Source organism: Talpa occidentalis, unplaced genomic scaffold, assembly GCF_014898055.3.
Source record: "Talpa occidentalis isolate TD23 unplaced genomic scaffold, MPIMG_talOcc4v2.1 talOcc4.4, whole genome shotgun sequence".
NCBI classification, from domain to species: Eukaryota; Metazoa; Chordata; class Mammalia; order Eulipotyphla; family Talpidae; genus Talpa; species Talpa occidentalis.
In genome coordinates, this window is record NW_023604295.1 from 106,297,110 (window position 1) to 106,314,834 (window position 17,725).

Consider the following 17,725-nt stretch of genomic DNA (forward strand, 5'->3'; position numbering starts at 1 on the left):
AAAGATGGAGCTTCCATATGATCCAGCAATTTCACTCCTAGGTATTTACCCAAAGGACACAGAAACATTAATTCAAAAGGGCACCTGCACCCCTACCCCTATGTTTATAGCAGCACTATTTACAATAGCTTATCTATGGAAACAACCCAAATGCCCAAAGATAGATGACTGGCTCAAGAAGATGTGGTACATATACACAATGGAATATTACTCAGCAATCAAAAAGATAAAACTCATGCAGTTTGCAGCACCATGGATGGAGCTGGACGGGAACATGCTCAGCAAAATAAGCCAGAAAGAAAAAGAAAAACACCGGATGGTCTCGCTCATAGCAGGAATTTAGAAAACCTAAATAAGGGGCCAGGAAAAACCCTAATTATAATAAAGTAAAAATCAAAATCAACAAACAACTATAAACCAGAGACACACTACGGAGGGGCGAGGGTAGGAAGGAGTAGGATCAAAACAAGGGGGGTGGGAATTGTATGAGGACTATAACCAAGATGAAAATGCAAACATTGTGCAAAAATGAAAAATGATGTAAAATATGTATAAAAATACAAATAAATAACGAACAGAAAGAAAAAAAATCAGGAAAAATCTCATTTATAATTGCATCAAAATTAAATATCTTGGAATAAATTTAACCAAAATGTGAAAGACCTGTACACAGAAAGCTATAAAACATTGTTAAAAGAAACAGAAGACACCAAGAGATGAAACGATAGTCCATGCTCATGCCTGGAAGAATGAAACTTTTTTAAATGACTGCTTAAGCAACAGACCAACTCAATACAGTGAACACCCCAATGGCATTTTTCCCCCAAGGAAATAGAGCAAAACATCATAAAATTTATTTGGAACTATAGAAGACCCCAAATATTAATAGCAAAAATCTTTCTGAGTACAAAGAGCTCCCTTACTTCAAACAATACTACAAAGTGAAGTAATCAAAACAGCGATGTATTGGAATAAAGACACACAGATCAATAGAACAGAACTGAGATGCCAGAAAGAAAAAGCATATATGGGCAACTAATTTTTTACAAAGGAGCCAAATGCATACAATGAAGTAAGTGGATTTGGGAAAACTGGATAGCCTATGAGAAAATATCATATGGTTTCACTTATAAGAGGAATATAGGGGAACCAAATAAGACATCAGGGGAAAAATAATAATACAAAACACAACAAAACAAAAACAGACAATGTATAAACCAGAGACATTTTGCAGGGGAAGGAGAGGGATCGGAGGGAGGGAGGAGCACAGGGGACTGTGGTGATGGTGCATGAGTGAAATGGTGGAGGAAATTCTATGGGGACTACACCTGGCGGAATATACACATACACATAGAAAAAAAAAGACTGAAACTAGACCACTAACACCACACACAAAATTAAAAATGGATTAAAGACTTCGATGTAAGACCTGAAGTCATAAAACACATAGAAGGAAACAGGAGATACACTCCTTGACATTGGCCTTAAGAGATTTATTTGGTGACTCAACCCCAACAGCACGGGAAACAAAAGCAAAAATAAACAAATGAGACTATATCCAAATAAAAAAGGCTTCTGCATATTGGGAAAAAACATGCATCAAGAAGAAAAGACAATCCACTGAATGGGAGAAGGTATTTGTAATTCCTATGTCCTTCAGGGGTTGCTACCCAAAACATATAATGGATTCATATAATGAATATATTCATACAATGAAACATACAACAAATTCATAAAACTCAACAAGAAACCACCTGATGCATTAAATCACTGAATTGTATTTCATTTATACCTTAATTGTGAATAGTTTCTAATTTGAAGCCATGATAAGCTATTCATGTATAATGCCCTGATGATCCCTTCAATTGCATAGTAATGAATCAGAAGTAAAATTTTGAGTAAACAAATTATTTTCTCTCTGTGGGGTAGAAAAGGTGTCACCATGGAGGGGGTCATGTGGAAGCCTCAATAAGGAAATGAATTGTGCCAACAAGCTAAATGGACTCAGAAGTGGATGCTCCCCTACAGGCTGCAGATAAGAGCCCAGGTCTACCTTGACTCTGACCTTACAGAATTCTGACATGTGAACTGCAGGTCTTTCAAGCTGGAAAACGTGTGAAATTGGTTATGTTATGGTGGTGACAGAAAACGATTGCACTAGACACAGGAACACATTGTATTTTAAAATAATAAATGTAAAGTTATAAAATATTTAAATTAAGCAAAATCCCAGTAAATGACTCCCAATCAATAGTCTGATCTCTAAGTTATATTTTTTAACAGTTGTGTATCCTCCTTATGTGATTGCACAGTGTATATGAAATTGCATTTGAAATCATAGAACACAAACACTATTTTGTACTTGGTTCAATATTTACAAAAATGCTGTCATTTTGAACTGAACATCAATCAAATTGTTTCCTTTAAGCAATGATATATGAATGCGAAGTTTTCATACTAGTAGAGACAATCTACTGATTCCCTGAAACACACCACCTTATCCACCATAATTATGAATAAACCACCTTTATTGATACACTTCCTGTTCACACATTGGCAATGGAATGTCTCCATCTCCTGCTATCACACACATCATAGAATGTGGAGCCATGATTTGCACATATGTTGAGTAGGTGACTAGTTCTGAGACCTGAGATTTTTGCACCATTATGATTGTATGTTCTTAAATAGGGTAGACAGTTGCTCAATTATCCTTGCAAACAGAAGAAAACCCTAACATACCAACTATTTTCACTGTTAAAGTAATTAAATAAGGAAGCTGTTAGACTGAGGTGCAGTATTGCCTCTATTGCCTACCTAGGAAACCACAGCTTAATCCAGAGACAATGTACTTGAAATGGAGAAAAGAAAAATGAATACCAATCATGATAAATGGCAAACAGAGCTTTCCAAATATCAGACAACTGTTTAAGCTACAGTCAATCAAATACTCACCTACTCTGTGTCTTATGTGTAGAACCCTCTGCCCTGGTGCCTGCAGGTGAAGCCCCTGCCACCCCTGGTTCAGCACAGCACTATTTGAATAGATGCCTCCCCAAATTACTCCTGAAAATCAGGGTGTATCTTTTAATGCCACAGAGTTCCGCTTTGCATTGTGAACACTTTTCTCATCTAGCACCCAAATATCTCAGCAAATGCAGTGTGACCTGAGACTGTGTGGAGACGGTCCCCAGCCCTCCCAAGTGTGCCCACTGGACACACCTCTCGCTCACTGACCAGACATCCCTCGGTAACTGCTCAGCACATCGCCTGCAGACTTTCAGGGTCCCACCCAAAGCTGCCTTGCACACAGAGGACTTCTGACCCACAATGCCTCTGCCAGGACAAAACCAACAGCCACTTGCTCCTGGGTTCACCAGCCACCAGCCTTGAACCGTACCACAGCCAAGCCCACGTGGCTGATTTCAGAGTTCAGGCAAGCTGGAACCAGAACCCGAGGCACAGCCCAGTCTTCCCACCAACCAGCATTGTTATCCCCATGGGTTTTTGATACCCCCCTTTAAGCCTTTTTCTTTTGCCCAAATTTTCACATACATGTGCACATGGTGAATGCAGGTGACCCTCAAGGACCTTAATCTGGCACTTTCAACAATGCTGATGACCAGAGAGCACACTGGGGGTTGGGGACTGACCAATAATTACCCTGTCTCTAGAATGGGCCCTTTGATCCCCCTGCTGTTTTAGGCCTAACACTATGGGCACAAAACACAAATGTCCCCAAATATGCATTCAGAATATGACCCTCTGTCTAAAAGGGACTTATAATTCATGGCTGGTGGCTGGTGAACCCAGGAGTAAGTGACTGCTGGTTTTGTCCCTGGCAGAGGCATTGTGGGTCAGAATCCTCTGTGTGCATGTGCAGTTTTAGGTGGGACCCTGAAAGTCTGCAGGCTCTGTGGTGACTTGCAGTGAATTTTTAATTCAGTTTATGTCTAAATTACCTCTAATAAATCACCCCTTTTCTCCCATTCCCCAATTCCCCTATAGGGTAAGTGAATAGGTCAAGCTTTTTGTGCCATTAGCCTCTGTGGCTATCACCTGTGGCCTTGGTTGTGCTAATACAGGAGGCGCTTGGGAGCGTGGGCACAGGGCACGCATGCCTGATTGTGGACACCTGGAGCATGCATGTGGGCTTGTGTCTGTGTGCATACCAGAGCCCCATGTCCAGGGATATGATGACGGCTGCACAGGGAGGTCTATGTGAGGTTGTGGGACTACAGAAGGGCCGAGCCCACAAGAGAATGCCAGAGAGCCCAAAGAAAGTGTTAAAAGTTTGCTGAGGGCTGGACCTGGGCCCCCCTGCCTTGCCAGCCTGTAGGCTTGCCACAATACCCCCTTCTCCAAACACCACAGAAAAATAGAGTTCCTGACATTCTACCTCCTTTGTGCCCAGACCTGGCATACACAATTTCCTGATATTCTGACTCAGGTAAGGACAGCAAAGTACTTAAAATTAGTGAATTTGTCTTTCTGGTTAATATCTTTCTAGTTAATATGGTGATTGCAAACTAATGTATAGCAACACATCTTCCATTCCTTGGGGCCCACTGACAGTCCACAGATTAGAAATGAACAAAATACAAATAACTCATCAACATTCCCTTAGAATCACTAGTCCACCTGTTTTCTGTCTCCCAGTCTCCCATCTATTTTTATGATCAGAAATGATGAAAGAGACAGGGAATCTCTACTCTCAATAAGGCAAGCTAAGTCCTCCTGGGGACGATGAACTGATGTGCATCCTCACACACCTGTGAGCACAAGTTGATGCTCAATAACATTGTGTTAGTGAATGAATGCATGTGTTCCCCCAAAACCTCGGTCAGACAACACTACCTTCTCTGGTCCCTTCAGATTGTCAGTGCTGAGAACAGATTGTCATTCTTGGAGAGGCAGTAAGTCGTCTTCACTGGGAATTGGAATTTGTGCTGAGTTAGAATGATTGGGTTATTAGGCCTCAATTGTGCTGGGCTTGCTCTCTCTAGCTCAGTGCTGCTGGGAAAGAGGTGACCACATTTGGGGTCACTGGGGGTGACCACATTTACCTGAGAAGCTATTGCTTCCTCTTCCTCCTCCTTTTCTCTTTATTGTGCTCTGGAGCTATGTTATATATAGAAATCACAGTCTTTAGAGGCATCAGCACAAGCTCTTTCAACTATTACCACCAAATTCAGAGGCATAAAGACCATGAAATGCAGATGAGAAAGCCCACTCCTCTATCACGGAGAAATTCACAAAATACAAGCTTCTATATGGAGACAAAAACATGATTTTCTTTCATAAATTCCCCTTCCACAGGTGTCTACAATGTCAGATAGATGTGGACTGTGGGCTGTATTGACCTGCTCCTACTGAACATGCACAAAGCCAACCCCATTACCTCCCCTGGACAGAAGCCTGCTCTCACATAAATAACCCCGAGCCCTTGTGCTTAACCCAAGTTTCACTGGAGAATCACCTGCAGCACTTATTTACAACACTGTGCTCCCACCCAGACCATCAGTGGTGGAAGACAAAAGTGAATGTAGTTCTTAAAACTATGTGAGCTGAGATCATTTAGGTAGGCTGTATCTCAAGTTTGAATGTGTATATAAATCACTTAGTGTCCCAGGGCCCAATGAGTAAGTTATGATTCTGTAGGCTTGGAGTGGGGGCCCTGTTTGTGCTGACATGCTCTCACAAACCCATGCTTAGCACTTCCTGCAGTTTCTGTAGTAGAGGAAACAGGCACAGTACTCCTGAGCCCCTTAGTACCAACATCTTATTTCTAATTTTTTTTTGTGTGTGTGTGAGACCCTCACCGGTGGCAGGGGAACGAACCAGTGCTGCAGAGGCTGTGGACAGCCTTGCAGCCCAGCGCTCAAGCACAGCGCCACCAGGGGAGGCCCCCACTATCTTATTTCAACACAACTGCTGCTGGAAACTCACAAACTTGGGCTTGGATGCAGGTGGGATGGGCACAAGGCTCTCAGCTGCTGCTTTCTACCATGGCAGCAACTCACCCTTTGGCTGAAAGTTGCCCAATTCAAGCTAGTCTTCAGTAAGTAGGACCAGCTGAGTCCTTTCTGGCTTGTCTCCCAGCCTGTGGCAAGAGGCTTTGGGTCTGCACCCTAGAAGGACTGGCCCTGACTCAGTGGGTCTCCCAAGATTGCTGAGCTCTGCCCTGAGCTCCCAGCACAATTCTCCCCCATAAGAAATTTATGCAGATGCCTGCCTTGTCTGAAAAGGCTCAGAATCCCCAGAAATTCTACATGCACCATATCTGGGCAAGCCCAACCAGAGCTGGGTAGGCCTCAGTGTCATTTGAAATATGGGAAACTTTTGCAGATTTGTTGCAAAGGAAATCATAAAGAGACATGGCCCTGTGGGCCTCCCCTGGTGGCGCGGGTGGTTGAGCACTGCGCTGTGAAGCTGTCCGCAGCCTTTGCAGCACCGGTTTGATCCCTGCCGGCCGGCGAGGGTCCCACATGGCACGGCAGACCTCTCCTGTCTCGCCTGCTGCTCCCCTCAGCAGTGTATTTCGTCGGTCTGCCTGTTCTGTTCCCCGCTCTGTCTCTGGTGAATCCTCTCACCCTCCCACACATCTGGCCTGTACCCCGGTTCTTGTATAGATAAATCTTTTAAAAAAAAAAAAAAAAAGACATGGCCCTGTAAACTTCATAACTAAATGCCTCATCCCGCCCCCCGCCCCACGTGAATGAACACATTCAAGATTCAAGTCCCTGCCGCGTCCATGCCATGCCATCAGCCTTCCATTTATGGACACCCGTTGTGCCCACAGGAACGCAACAAACGCTGGAGAACTGCAGGAAGGTAAGAGCCCCAGCCCATGGAAGCACGGATCTGCTCCTACAAGCCTGGCTCAGTCGCTTGCAGGCTGCGAGGTCTTGGGCAAACGTTCTCGCTGAGCCTCCGTTTCGCTATCTGGGAAAGGGTATGCAGGTGAGCAAGGTGCGGAGAAGCAGGTAGACCACTCAGCACGGTGCCTGCGCAAGGGGAACCCCACGAGATAGCTTTTGCTCCGGTTACTTCGCTCCCAGGAGACGACCGCATACGGCTCGCTTCACACTTACCTCCGCTACAGCCCACCTGCTCACCGTCTCACTAGCTCATCTGCGTCTCCCGCGTCAAGCGGCAGCCGCGGCGCGGACCCAACGGGCTGGTCGCTGGACTTGAGACACCGCAGCCACGAAGGGATGGGGGGCGGTGCGGGAGCAGGGGTTGACCAGCTCGCGCCTTTTGTGCAGAGCGGGGAATCCTGAGGCCACGCCCCCCAAGATGGGCGGTGCTGATAGGGCCGCGCCTTCGAAGCCAGCCCCGGCTCCGCCCGGTTCCGCCGGCCCTAGGTCCGCCCAGCCCCGCCCGCCGCGTGAGCCCCGAGACCCCCAGTCGCAATATGAGAGGTGAGGGCGGGAGCGCCGGTGTCCTAAGAAGTTGCCTTAACACCAGCACCCGCTCAGATTCCTAGTAGTGGCCATGAAATAGGTTTGAATGAGTGCTTACTGTGCGCCCTGCGCGGTGTCAAATCTTTCCACTAGGGGCTTGCACATTTACCGTGTTCGCATCTCTAACAACTGGAGAATGGGAACAGGGAGACGACCTCCTGGTCAGGTAGCAAATGAAGTGAAGAGCTTGCCTGAGCTCTGTTAACTGTGGCTTAGAATCCACTTGCAAATTGTATTCCCGTTATCTACACGTGGGCAGAATACTTCACTCGTGCAATACACACGCGTGCACGCAACTCACAAAATTTCCAAACTGCAGATGAAGAGACAAGCAGACCCAGAGATACCAGAGGAGGGCAGTAAAACCTTCAGGTTCAGCCTAAGGACTGCGTTTATTATCCAGGAATCCAGCAATTGGAAATCATTCCATTTCACAGGCGACTGGAGGCTCCCAGAGTGCCCCGAGGCCCACAGCTAGTGAGCAGCTGCGCACATTTTGTACACAAGCATTTGACATCCTTAACCTGTGCCTGAAAATACGTAGATTTAGAACCAGAAGAAAGATCTCTGAAACATATAAATCCAAGTTCCTTGTAGGCAAGTGAAGAAGCCAAGACCAGCAAACTAAAGGACTTCCCTACTCAATCACACAGTGTGAACCTACTGTGTGCCGGTCAGGGCAGGAGTGTTGCTTATCCCTGATGAAGACACTAGCGTGCGCCAGCTGCTTATCCACTCAGTACACACATTCTTACGAAGTAACTGAGCAGCTGCTATGCAGAGGTGAGCAGCACAGATAAGATCCCTCTGGGATCTGAGTCTGCAGTATCTAGACTAGAACCTGTTCCGGGGTTAATGAAATTGTCAGGATTTTCCGACCTCCCACCATTAGCATTAATGACAGATCCCTGGGGTCCTACATGCATGCCTGATGGCAGGCACCTGGACTAGGGTGTGGGGCATGCATAAGTGGGCACACCTGGGCTGAGAGATTGGGCTTAAAAGGGCAGTCTCATGGTGAGGCCAGTGGAAGCAGCAAAGAACAAGAGCAGAACCAGAGACCATGAGCGAATGCCAGAGAACCCAGAAGGAGTGAAGATTTGCTGAGGCTGGGAGACATGCCAGCCTCCTGGGTTCCTGGTCCCCCTGTCTGCGTGTACCTGCGTGCCACACTACAAATGATGTAAAAAGCACAACAGAAGCCTGAAAAAGCCACCGAGGGCTCCAGGACTCTCCTTTACCCGTCTGCCAGATCAGAGAGAAACTGCTCTGTGCCTTGCTGGCATTACAACCTGCCAAAGGATGTGGGGGAATTGAGGTGGAATGCAAGTGGGGTGAGAAGAGGGCCCCTTGGTGACAGGTGGGCACATGTTGACATGGAGTCAGAGAGGTGGAAACCCTTGCCCAAGATTTTGGTGTAGGTTAAATGCAAACAAAGAATAATGTAGACATCCTGTCATCTTTTTAAAAAATTTCTGTTTTTGAAACATAATTATTAGCTTAATAGTCATTTATTCAATACTTATTAAGTACCTACTAGGAGCTGGGCTCTGTTTTATGCATTGGGGCATTCAGCAGTGAACAAATCAAACTTTCTGCCTCTCAGCCCCAGTTAAATCCACTTACCCCTATCAACGCACTGAGGCTAATGCTGTTACTGGCAGGAAACTGGGCAGAGTGCAATCAGCTTTCTTGAGGCCGCGCAGCTCTGAGTGGAGGAACTGTTGCTTATCCCTGATGCCCTTGTCCACTCGGCTGTCACATCTTGTGTAACACTGAGCCTTGGGCCTAGGGAAATGGAATAGACTGGTTCCTGTCCCAGCAGAGAAGGGAAGCTACACAGGAGCAGTTCCTCACAGGCCCAGCATTTCGAGCAGGGGTGGAAGCTAACACTGAAACTTCCACAGTTCTGCTAACTTGACCCTCCATCTTCTTGCCAACCATTTTTTTATAGAAATTCTGAAGCTTCTGGCTAGTGAAGCTCTGAAGCTTCATGCTAGCTTCTGGCATGTCCCCAAATGGCTCTGGGGACACCTACCCCAGCCTGGCTTCTCCAGGAGCAGTTGCCAGAGCTGCAACTTGAGGGACCTCTCTGCAGTGTTGTCCCTGAGCCAAGCTCCCAACTCCCATCCAACCTGGAATTCACCATCTGGGCTCACTGCATACCACAGAACCTTCCAGATCCTTACCTTCTCCTTCCCTCAGTTTCTCCTTTCTCTCCTTCTGGGGTCTTCTCATCTGTTCCGTGATTCTGTTCTGTGCTGCTGAACCTCCCTGTTTGACATCTAATTGTTCCCACCACTGAGTGCTGATTTCCAGCAGGCACCTCCCTCTTGGTACTCAGGCAATTCAACTCCATGCAGCTCCATGAAATCCTAGGGGAAGAGACAATTGATACAGCTCAGTCACACATCCGTCTTGGCAGATGCCCAGCCATTGCTATAAGCCTGAGGTCAGGAGATGGATCCTGAGATTGGTGCCTAGGCCTTGAACTCCAGTGGCTAGGGCACCGGGAGTCTAAGTCAGAACAGGGGAGGAGCAGCTGCCCTAAGGAAGAGGGCTGGGCAGAGAGCTGGCCAAGACAGCTGTAGAAGAATGGAGAGGAGGCAGGGGTCAGGTGCTCTCTGGGAAGAGGTTATTATATGCAAAACCTAGAGAGAGAAAAGCCCCTGCATCCAAGCAGGGATCACAACAGGGGGTAAGACCAGAGGGTGAGAGCCTTGAGGAAGCCTGATAAACAATGCAGACTTTTTCCCTGTGGGGGAGAGAATTGAGAACTACCAAAGGCTCTGAATTTGGGCATATCATGGGGTGTCTGTGGGGAAGTGGGCCTGGGGAGAGAGCTGGAATTGATGATTTGAGGGTAGCTCCTGGCACCAAAGAGGATGTTCAGCCATAGTTCCCAGAACAGGTCCCTTCTGAGCACCAAGCTTGCAGGAATGTCAAGTTCATAGTGTAGTGCCAGGAAGGGCACTGAGCTAGTTCTTCATGACCAGAGCAGACCAGAGGGGTAAAGGAGAGACCTGGAGCCCTCGGTGGCTTTCTCAGGCTTTTATTGAGCTTTTACATGTTGTGCAGCAACCACATACTCAGCAGGCAGTGGGAAGGGGGGCACACCAGGAGGCCTATAGGCCTCCAAGCCCCAGTTCAGTCTTCACTCTGGGCTTCTCTGATTCTTTCTCCTGCCTCTGCTTCTCTTGGTGAATATATCAATACTGCAGTCATGGCCCACAGAAGTAAACAATACAACTTATAACAATGTAACAACTGCAGGTGCCCCATCAGGCAGGACAATCCTAATGGCAGGAGGGCAGAAAAGCCTGAAAACCATTTACCCTACAATAGTCTACTGAGCACTTCACAGGAATCCTGCATTCCATCTTCATGCCAAAGCTGTGAGGGGGAATCTATAGAATTTTTATTGAGAAGAAAACTGAGATTCACACATATAAACAAGTTGCTCAGGATCACACAGCAGAAGATACAGAGGTGAGAATCCAGTGGATTTCATAACCTGAACTTGTAATAATTCTCTGATGTATTAATCATTAAAAGTCTAATCCCCAGCCCCCTCCAATCTGGTTCTGGTCCTGAGTTCCAGTTGTGAGCTTTTGGTTATCAAAGGATACCCATGGAAGCAATGAGGTATTGGAAGGAGGGTATCATACTGAATTCTTTGTTATAAAGTTACTAGAATATTCAGCAACTTTTTTTTTTTGTCAGAACACTTGGATGAAAATGAATTTTTGGTTTTGAAGTATGAACACTTATCCTAAAACACTCATGAATACTTCCACCTCAGTCAAGGAAAGGTTTATAAAAAGTGAGGAGGATGTCAAATCCTCAACACCCAGCATGGTGTGGTTTGTGGCTGCCCTGGGATGAAAGTGCCAGCATCCTGGTTCTCATCTCAGTACTAGATTCCTCAGAGGTGTCAAGATCACTCAAGTTGCCTCCTGATACCTTTTTCTTTTCTTTCTTAAAAGTGGAATAATCCCTGATTTCTAATTGAGCATACTGTCACTCAGCTAAAACATACTTTCCAGCCTACATTGCAGCTTCTCCTGATCACAGAAAGATGTTTTTGCCAGAGACGTGAGTGGAATCGTTGTGCGTGACTGCTATGAAGTCTCCTTAAAGGGAGAGGGAGGTGTGCCATTCATTTTTTTTTTTTCCCCTTCTTCCTGCCTGGAAAATGGGTATTGATGGCTGGAGTACAGCAGCCATCTTGGACCAGAAGATGGTCCTTTTTGGGGAACAGAAGGTATGAGTAGTGGCACCTGGATCCATTATAGGGTTTTCTATCTGTCTCACTACATACATCCCACTTCTCTTACATAAAAGAGAAATAAAATTCTATTCCTAGTAGACAAGGAGGAGTAGTCTTTGTTACTCATCTTTGTTACTCATTGTAGGTAGTCTGGTACATCTGTAGCTTAGAAGTAAAATAGATCCAAGGTTAGAGCAAATGAACTGTTTGTTGTTATTATTAGGTTTTTTGTTTTGTTTTTCTTTTTTTAAAAAAGATTTATTTATTTATACATACAAGAACTGGGGTACAGGCCAGAGGCGTGGGGGGTGAGAGGATTCACCAGAAACAGAGACAGTGGGGAACAGAACAGGCAGACTGACTGAAGTACACTGCTGAGGGGAGCAGCGGGTGAGACAGGAGAGGTCTGCTGTGCCATGCGGTAGTGTTAGGGGGAAAAAGAAGTCCTAAAGCTAATTCCATACAGGCTTTGTGGACTCCACCCTCACCCCAGGCCAAAGCCAAAGACACTGGGAACTACAAATCTCATCACCACCAAAGGGAAGGTGGCTGGGACCTGAGGGTGGGGTTAAGCAGCCAGGTTGGTATAAAGCCAGACACGTGGGCTTTGGAGGGGTCCCCCATTTTGACTCTCCGCCAGCTCACAGCGTCTGGCCAGCTCGGAGAGTGCTTTTTGGGTTTCTAGGTGGGCGGATCGGGTAGGACGCATGAAAGACTTTATTTCCCTATTTTCTCCCTGAGTTGTACATTTTCCTTATTTCCTTTTCCCTTGTAAATAAACCTTTTATTAACCTTTTGTGTGTGCCTGTAGTGGAATATTAATAAGTCCCTTGTAAGCGTGCGGGTGAGGACCCACAGCCAGGCAACCCATTCAGTATCAGGGCTGCCCTATAACAGCAGCTCGCTGGCTGGCCGGGGATTGAACTTGTGCCGCAGAGGCTGCAGTGAGCTTCAGAGATTGCATCTTAACCCTTATGCCACCAGGGAGGCCCAGGTTTTTTTTGTTTTGAATCATCCATTTCCTTGTAGAGGAAAAAAAACAAAAGGAAGTATGATTACATCTCTGTGAAAAGGGGGGAAGAAGCTTCATTTCACAATTTCATAAAAGACTTTGTGCTCACGCTGCTCTGCAGACATTGATTTAAGAATCACCCAAACCCTTATCTACAACACAGCTCCCATCCATCATGGGTTTTTGCCCACTCTTCTCTCTCTTCCATTGCGTATAGGTCCAGAGAGCATGATGATGCACGACTGGACATTGCTCAGGAAATTCATTTCCTATGACCTGCATCTGGAAGCAAGTCCAGTGGAACCTGACGCAGATCTGGTGGTGCACCCCCCACTCTCCTAGCTGACCTGCAGGCAAAGGAACAAGGGAAAGTCATGGAGTTAAGGACAGGTTATTCACTTCACTGGGGCAATGGTTCCATCTTCTCTTTTTACTATAAGACACAGACCATGTCTCACTCCCTCTATCTCCCCAGTCCAGCAAGGGAAGATGTTTGAGAAGACCCTGTGCCCATTTCAGGCAGAGGGAAGGAAAGACAGAAAAAAGAATTTAAGTACTGATGGCCCCTCCCTGGGATAACTTAGGGGTTAAGAGAATGGATTCAGATTATGGATTGGACAACCCACGTTTGAATACTAGCAATTTCCTTTTGGACTTGAACCTCAGTTTCCTAGACCATAAAGTGAGGCTAAGAATAGTGTAGATCCCACAGTGTTGCTGGAAGGAATAAATAAAAAAGCGCTGAGTATATAGTGCCTGGAACACTGTCAGTCGTCCCAAAAGTAATCTTGAGGTTGATATACTGGAGATATTGGAGAGGAACTCAAACTAAACCAAGAACTATGTTTAACAATGACAAGTAATGGAAATCATTAGTTAAGTAAAAGTACCCCTTGGCTAGGGAAGGTTTGGAAAGAAAGTCTTCACAGTAGGAAAGGGGAGCAGAGAAGAGCACCTCAATCCTGATGGCTGAGCTTTTAATCCCTTACTTTATTTCTCTCAAATTTCTAGAGGCCTCCACTTTACTCCTTTGATGATTTAAATCATAGATACCACAACCAAGAGTTTAGGGAATATAATGCACTCAACTTCTGGTCTAGGTTTGTTCTGTTTCCCAATGGTAACCAGATGTAAGTCCAAATATTTATTTTATTGATCTTTTCCTTAACCATTTATCTCATGATTGGTCTTATTTTAGGGTAAACCTCTACTTTCTACATACCTAATGAAATTTCAAGTTTTAACATATCTATAAGCAAATAGAGGTAAATTGGAATTTAGACAAGTATGTAATTAATCTAAAAGAAGTAAGGAAGATGGAGGGGAAGAGTAACAAAGGATAAATAAGACAAATTGAAAACAAATAGAGGATGGTTTTAGCACAGCTATATTAACATTTATATTAAAAAAATGATCTAAACACTCCAATTAAAATGCAGAGGTTGTCAGATTGTAAAAAAAAAAAAAAAAATGTAAGGCCTAACTATGTGCTATTTGCAAGAAGCAAATTTTATTCATTTTTAAAAAAGATTTATTTTTATATATTTATTTATGCATACAAGAACTGGGGTAGAAGCCAGAGGTCCAGGAGGTGAGAGTATTCAGCAGAGACAGAGTGGGGAGCAGAACAGGTAGATCTATTGAAACACACTGCTCAGGGGAGCAGCAGGTGACACAGGAAAGGTCTGCTGTACCATGTGGGTCAGCTCACTGGCCAGGGATCGAATTCATGTCGCAGTGGCTGGCAACATCTTCACTGTGCTGAGATTTCAACCCCTGTGCCTCCTGGGAGGCCCAAGAAGCAAATTTTAGGTTCAAAGGTATAGATAGGTTAAAAGTAAAGTGAGGATAAAGTACATAACAATAAACATGTTTACACAAATCAAAAGAAGCTTGGGTAGGGATATTAATATCAGACTATACTTCAGAATAAGGAATCTACCAGAAATAAAGAGAAACTTAGAATGATATAGAAATCCACTCATCAAGAATATGCAAAATTCTAAATGTGTATGTGCCTAAAAATAAGTTTTAAAATATATAAAACATTACAGAACTGAAAGGAGAAGAAGATAAATTCAAATCATAGTTGGAAATTTTAATATTCTCTCACTAATTGATAAAACAAGTAGACAGAAAATCCACAAAGTTACAGAAAGCTTAAACAAAGTTACCATCTAACCATCTTAATTAACATTTATAGAATACTCAGCCGAGCCACAGTAGACTACATATTCTTTTTTAAGTACATAAAATATTCACAAGACTATAATCTGAATCAGAAAATATATCTCAACAGATGTGAAAAGAATGAAGTCTTACAAAATATGTTCACTGACCACAATGGAATTACTCTTAAAAAGATTCTCTATATGAAAAGTATCTGAAAATCTCTACATACTTGGAAATCAAACAATGCATTTCTAAATAATCCATGGGTGAATTAAGAAATCAAAGGGGAAAATTAAAGTATTTTAAATGAATGGAGATAAACATATCAAAAATGTATGGGATGCACTAAAAGAGCACTTAGAAATTAATACCATTAAATACTTACATTTGAAAAAAAGAGAGGTCTTAAATTGATTATCTATGTTTCTACCTTCAGAATCCAAAAAAGATGGGGATCAAATCTAGAGTAAGAAAAAGAGAAATCATAAAAAGCAGAAATTCATAAAACAGAAAAAATTATAGAGAAAATCAATAAAAAGACTTTTTAATCTCAATAAAATTGATCCATTTTTATCCAGAATAATTAAGATGAAAAATGGTAAGACAGACCAATAGAAAGAAAGACACAGTAAAAGGTTAATAAGAACATAATGTGAAAAATTTTATACCAATAAATTTGATCACTAAGATGAGATGGATAAATCCCTTCAAAGACCAAATTGCTAAACTCACTCAAGAAGAAATGGACAAGATTATAAGTTTCATATCTATTAAAGCAAGTTTGTAGTTAAACTCTTCCTATTTAAAAAAACTCATGACTCACTGGTAAACTCAACAAAACCTTTGTGGAAAAATCATACCAACTCTAATACTAACTCTTCTAGAAACAAGAGAAAGGAACACTTCCAAAGTTATTTATGAAGTCAGCACTACCCCAATACCAAAACAAGATAAGGACTTTATAATAAAAAAATGGTACAGACCTATATATCCCTTATAAGGAACACAAGTGAAAATCCTTAACAAAATATTAAACCATATCCTGTTATTTAAAAAAAGAGGCCTCCCAGAACCCAGATTTTGATTCATACACCACACATTTCTTTTTAAAGATTTATTTATGCATTCAAGAACTGGGGTACAGGCCAGAGGTGTGGGGGGTGCGAGTATTAACCAGAGACAGAGTGGGGAACAGAACAGGTGGATCTACTGAAATACACTGTTGAGGGGAACAGTGGGCAAGTCAGGAGAGGTCTGCTGCACCATATGGGTATCTTCCTGGCTGGGGATAGAACTCATGCTGCAGTGGCTATGCTTAGCTTCATAGTTTGCATCTTAACCCCTTGTGCTGCCATGTAGGCCCCCTATACCAGCCTCCTTATTAAAGGAATCAGGGTTCCTTAGAGAAATGACTGATTCTATGGATGGGACATGAAAGCACAGAGGAACTTAGAGTGCACTATAATAGAAAGCAAGGAGTGCTAAGGGCAACAACAAGGACAGGGTTATGTCTAAAGGATAGGAGTAATCTAAAAGACTTCCAATGACTAAAGCTGGAACAATAGGAACAAAATAATGTAGCACATAACCCAAGGAGGATATGGGAAATCTCTAATATCTGTGCACCTCTTCTGTGAAATCTAAAACATCCTAACTTAAAGAGTTTTTCGAAAAACCAATTGGGCCTCGCTGGTAGCACAGGGGTTAAAGATACAGCGCTATCAATCTATCACCAGAGTTCAATCCCTGGCCAGGGAGTAACCCACATGGCACAGCAGACCTGTCCTGTCTTGCCCACTGCTCCCCTCAGCAGTGTATTTCAGTAGATTTGCCACTCTCTCTGGTGAATCCTCTCAGTCCCACATCTCTGGTCTACACCCAGTTCTTATATGCATAAATAAATATTTTTTTAAATTAAAAAACATAAGAAACCAATCAATGCAACTCATGATATCAAGAGAGTAAAGAAGAAAAGCCATTTGATCATTTCAACAGATTCAGCATTTGACAAACCTCAATGTCCAATCATGATAAAAACCCTTAGAAGACTAGAAATAGAAGGAAATGCCTCAACATAAGATGCTTCTAACATCATAATTAATGTTTCTTCTGGTCCAAGTTCATGGGAAGGTCTCTTTTGGCATGGTTATCAAGTGACTTGCAAAAACAGATCTTCCATGAGCTTGGACCAGAAGGAAACATGCCTGTTAAAATATCCATGTCTGTGAGCTTTGTCCTTATTAAGAATTGAGCTTTTATGGCTCTGGGGAGAAATAGGGAGTCCTGATTTCATTAACCACATAATTGAAAAAGGTGAATTATTAGAGGCAACATTTTGGGGACATAAAGCAAGAGAGAGTAAGAAGAGAAAATATTTCCTAGCCCAAACTAAAATTCTGAAATTTTAAGCATCCTTAAAAACAGATCATGAATTACAGAGAAGCTACTTTTTCACTCTCTCATTACTTCCTCCCATGAATTAAATTACTCCCTCTCATAAATTAAAATCACCATGGTCATATTCAGAAGACAACATTTTCAAGTACCTCTTATATACAGGCCTGGGACTACAGAATTGAACAAGACAGAAGTAGTCCCTGTTATTACTGTGGAGTTTAAATCTAGCCTCTAGGGCCTCCCTGGTGGCGCAGACGGTTGAGCGCAGTGCTGTGAAGCTGTCTGCAGCCTCTGCAGTGCCTGTTCGATCCCCTCCGGCCTCGGAGCAACCCACATGGCAGAGCAGACCTCTCCTGTCACGCCCACTGCTCCCCTCAGCAGTGTATTACGTCAGTCTGCCTGTTCTGT

At 43.7% G+C, this 17,725-nt stretch overlaps 1 protein-coding gene across 1 annotated transcript in view; it reads left to right on the top strand.

Moving 5' to 3' along the window:
• Positions 1–11,661: 11,661 nt before the first annotated feature.
• Positions 11,662–17,725, top strand: part of LOC119258217 (prolow-density lipoprotein receptor-related protein 1-like) — a 52,530-nt gene continuing 46,466 nt past the window's right edge. Inside the window, exon 1 of the mRNA XM_037526671.1 lies at positions 11,662–11,730. Coding sequence (XP_037382568.1) covers positions 11,662–11,730 — 69 coding nt within the window. The remainder of the gene's footprint in view (positions 11,731–17,725) is intronic.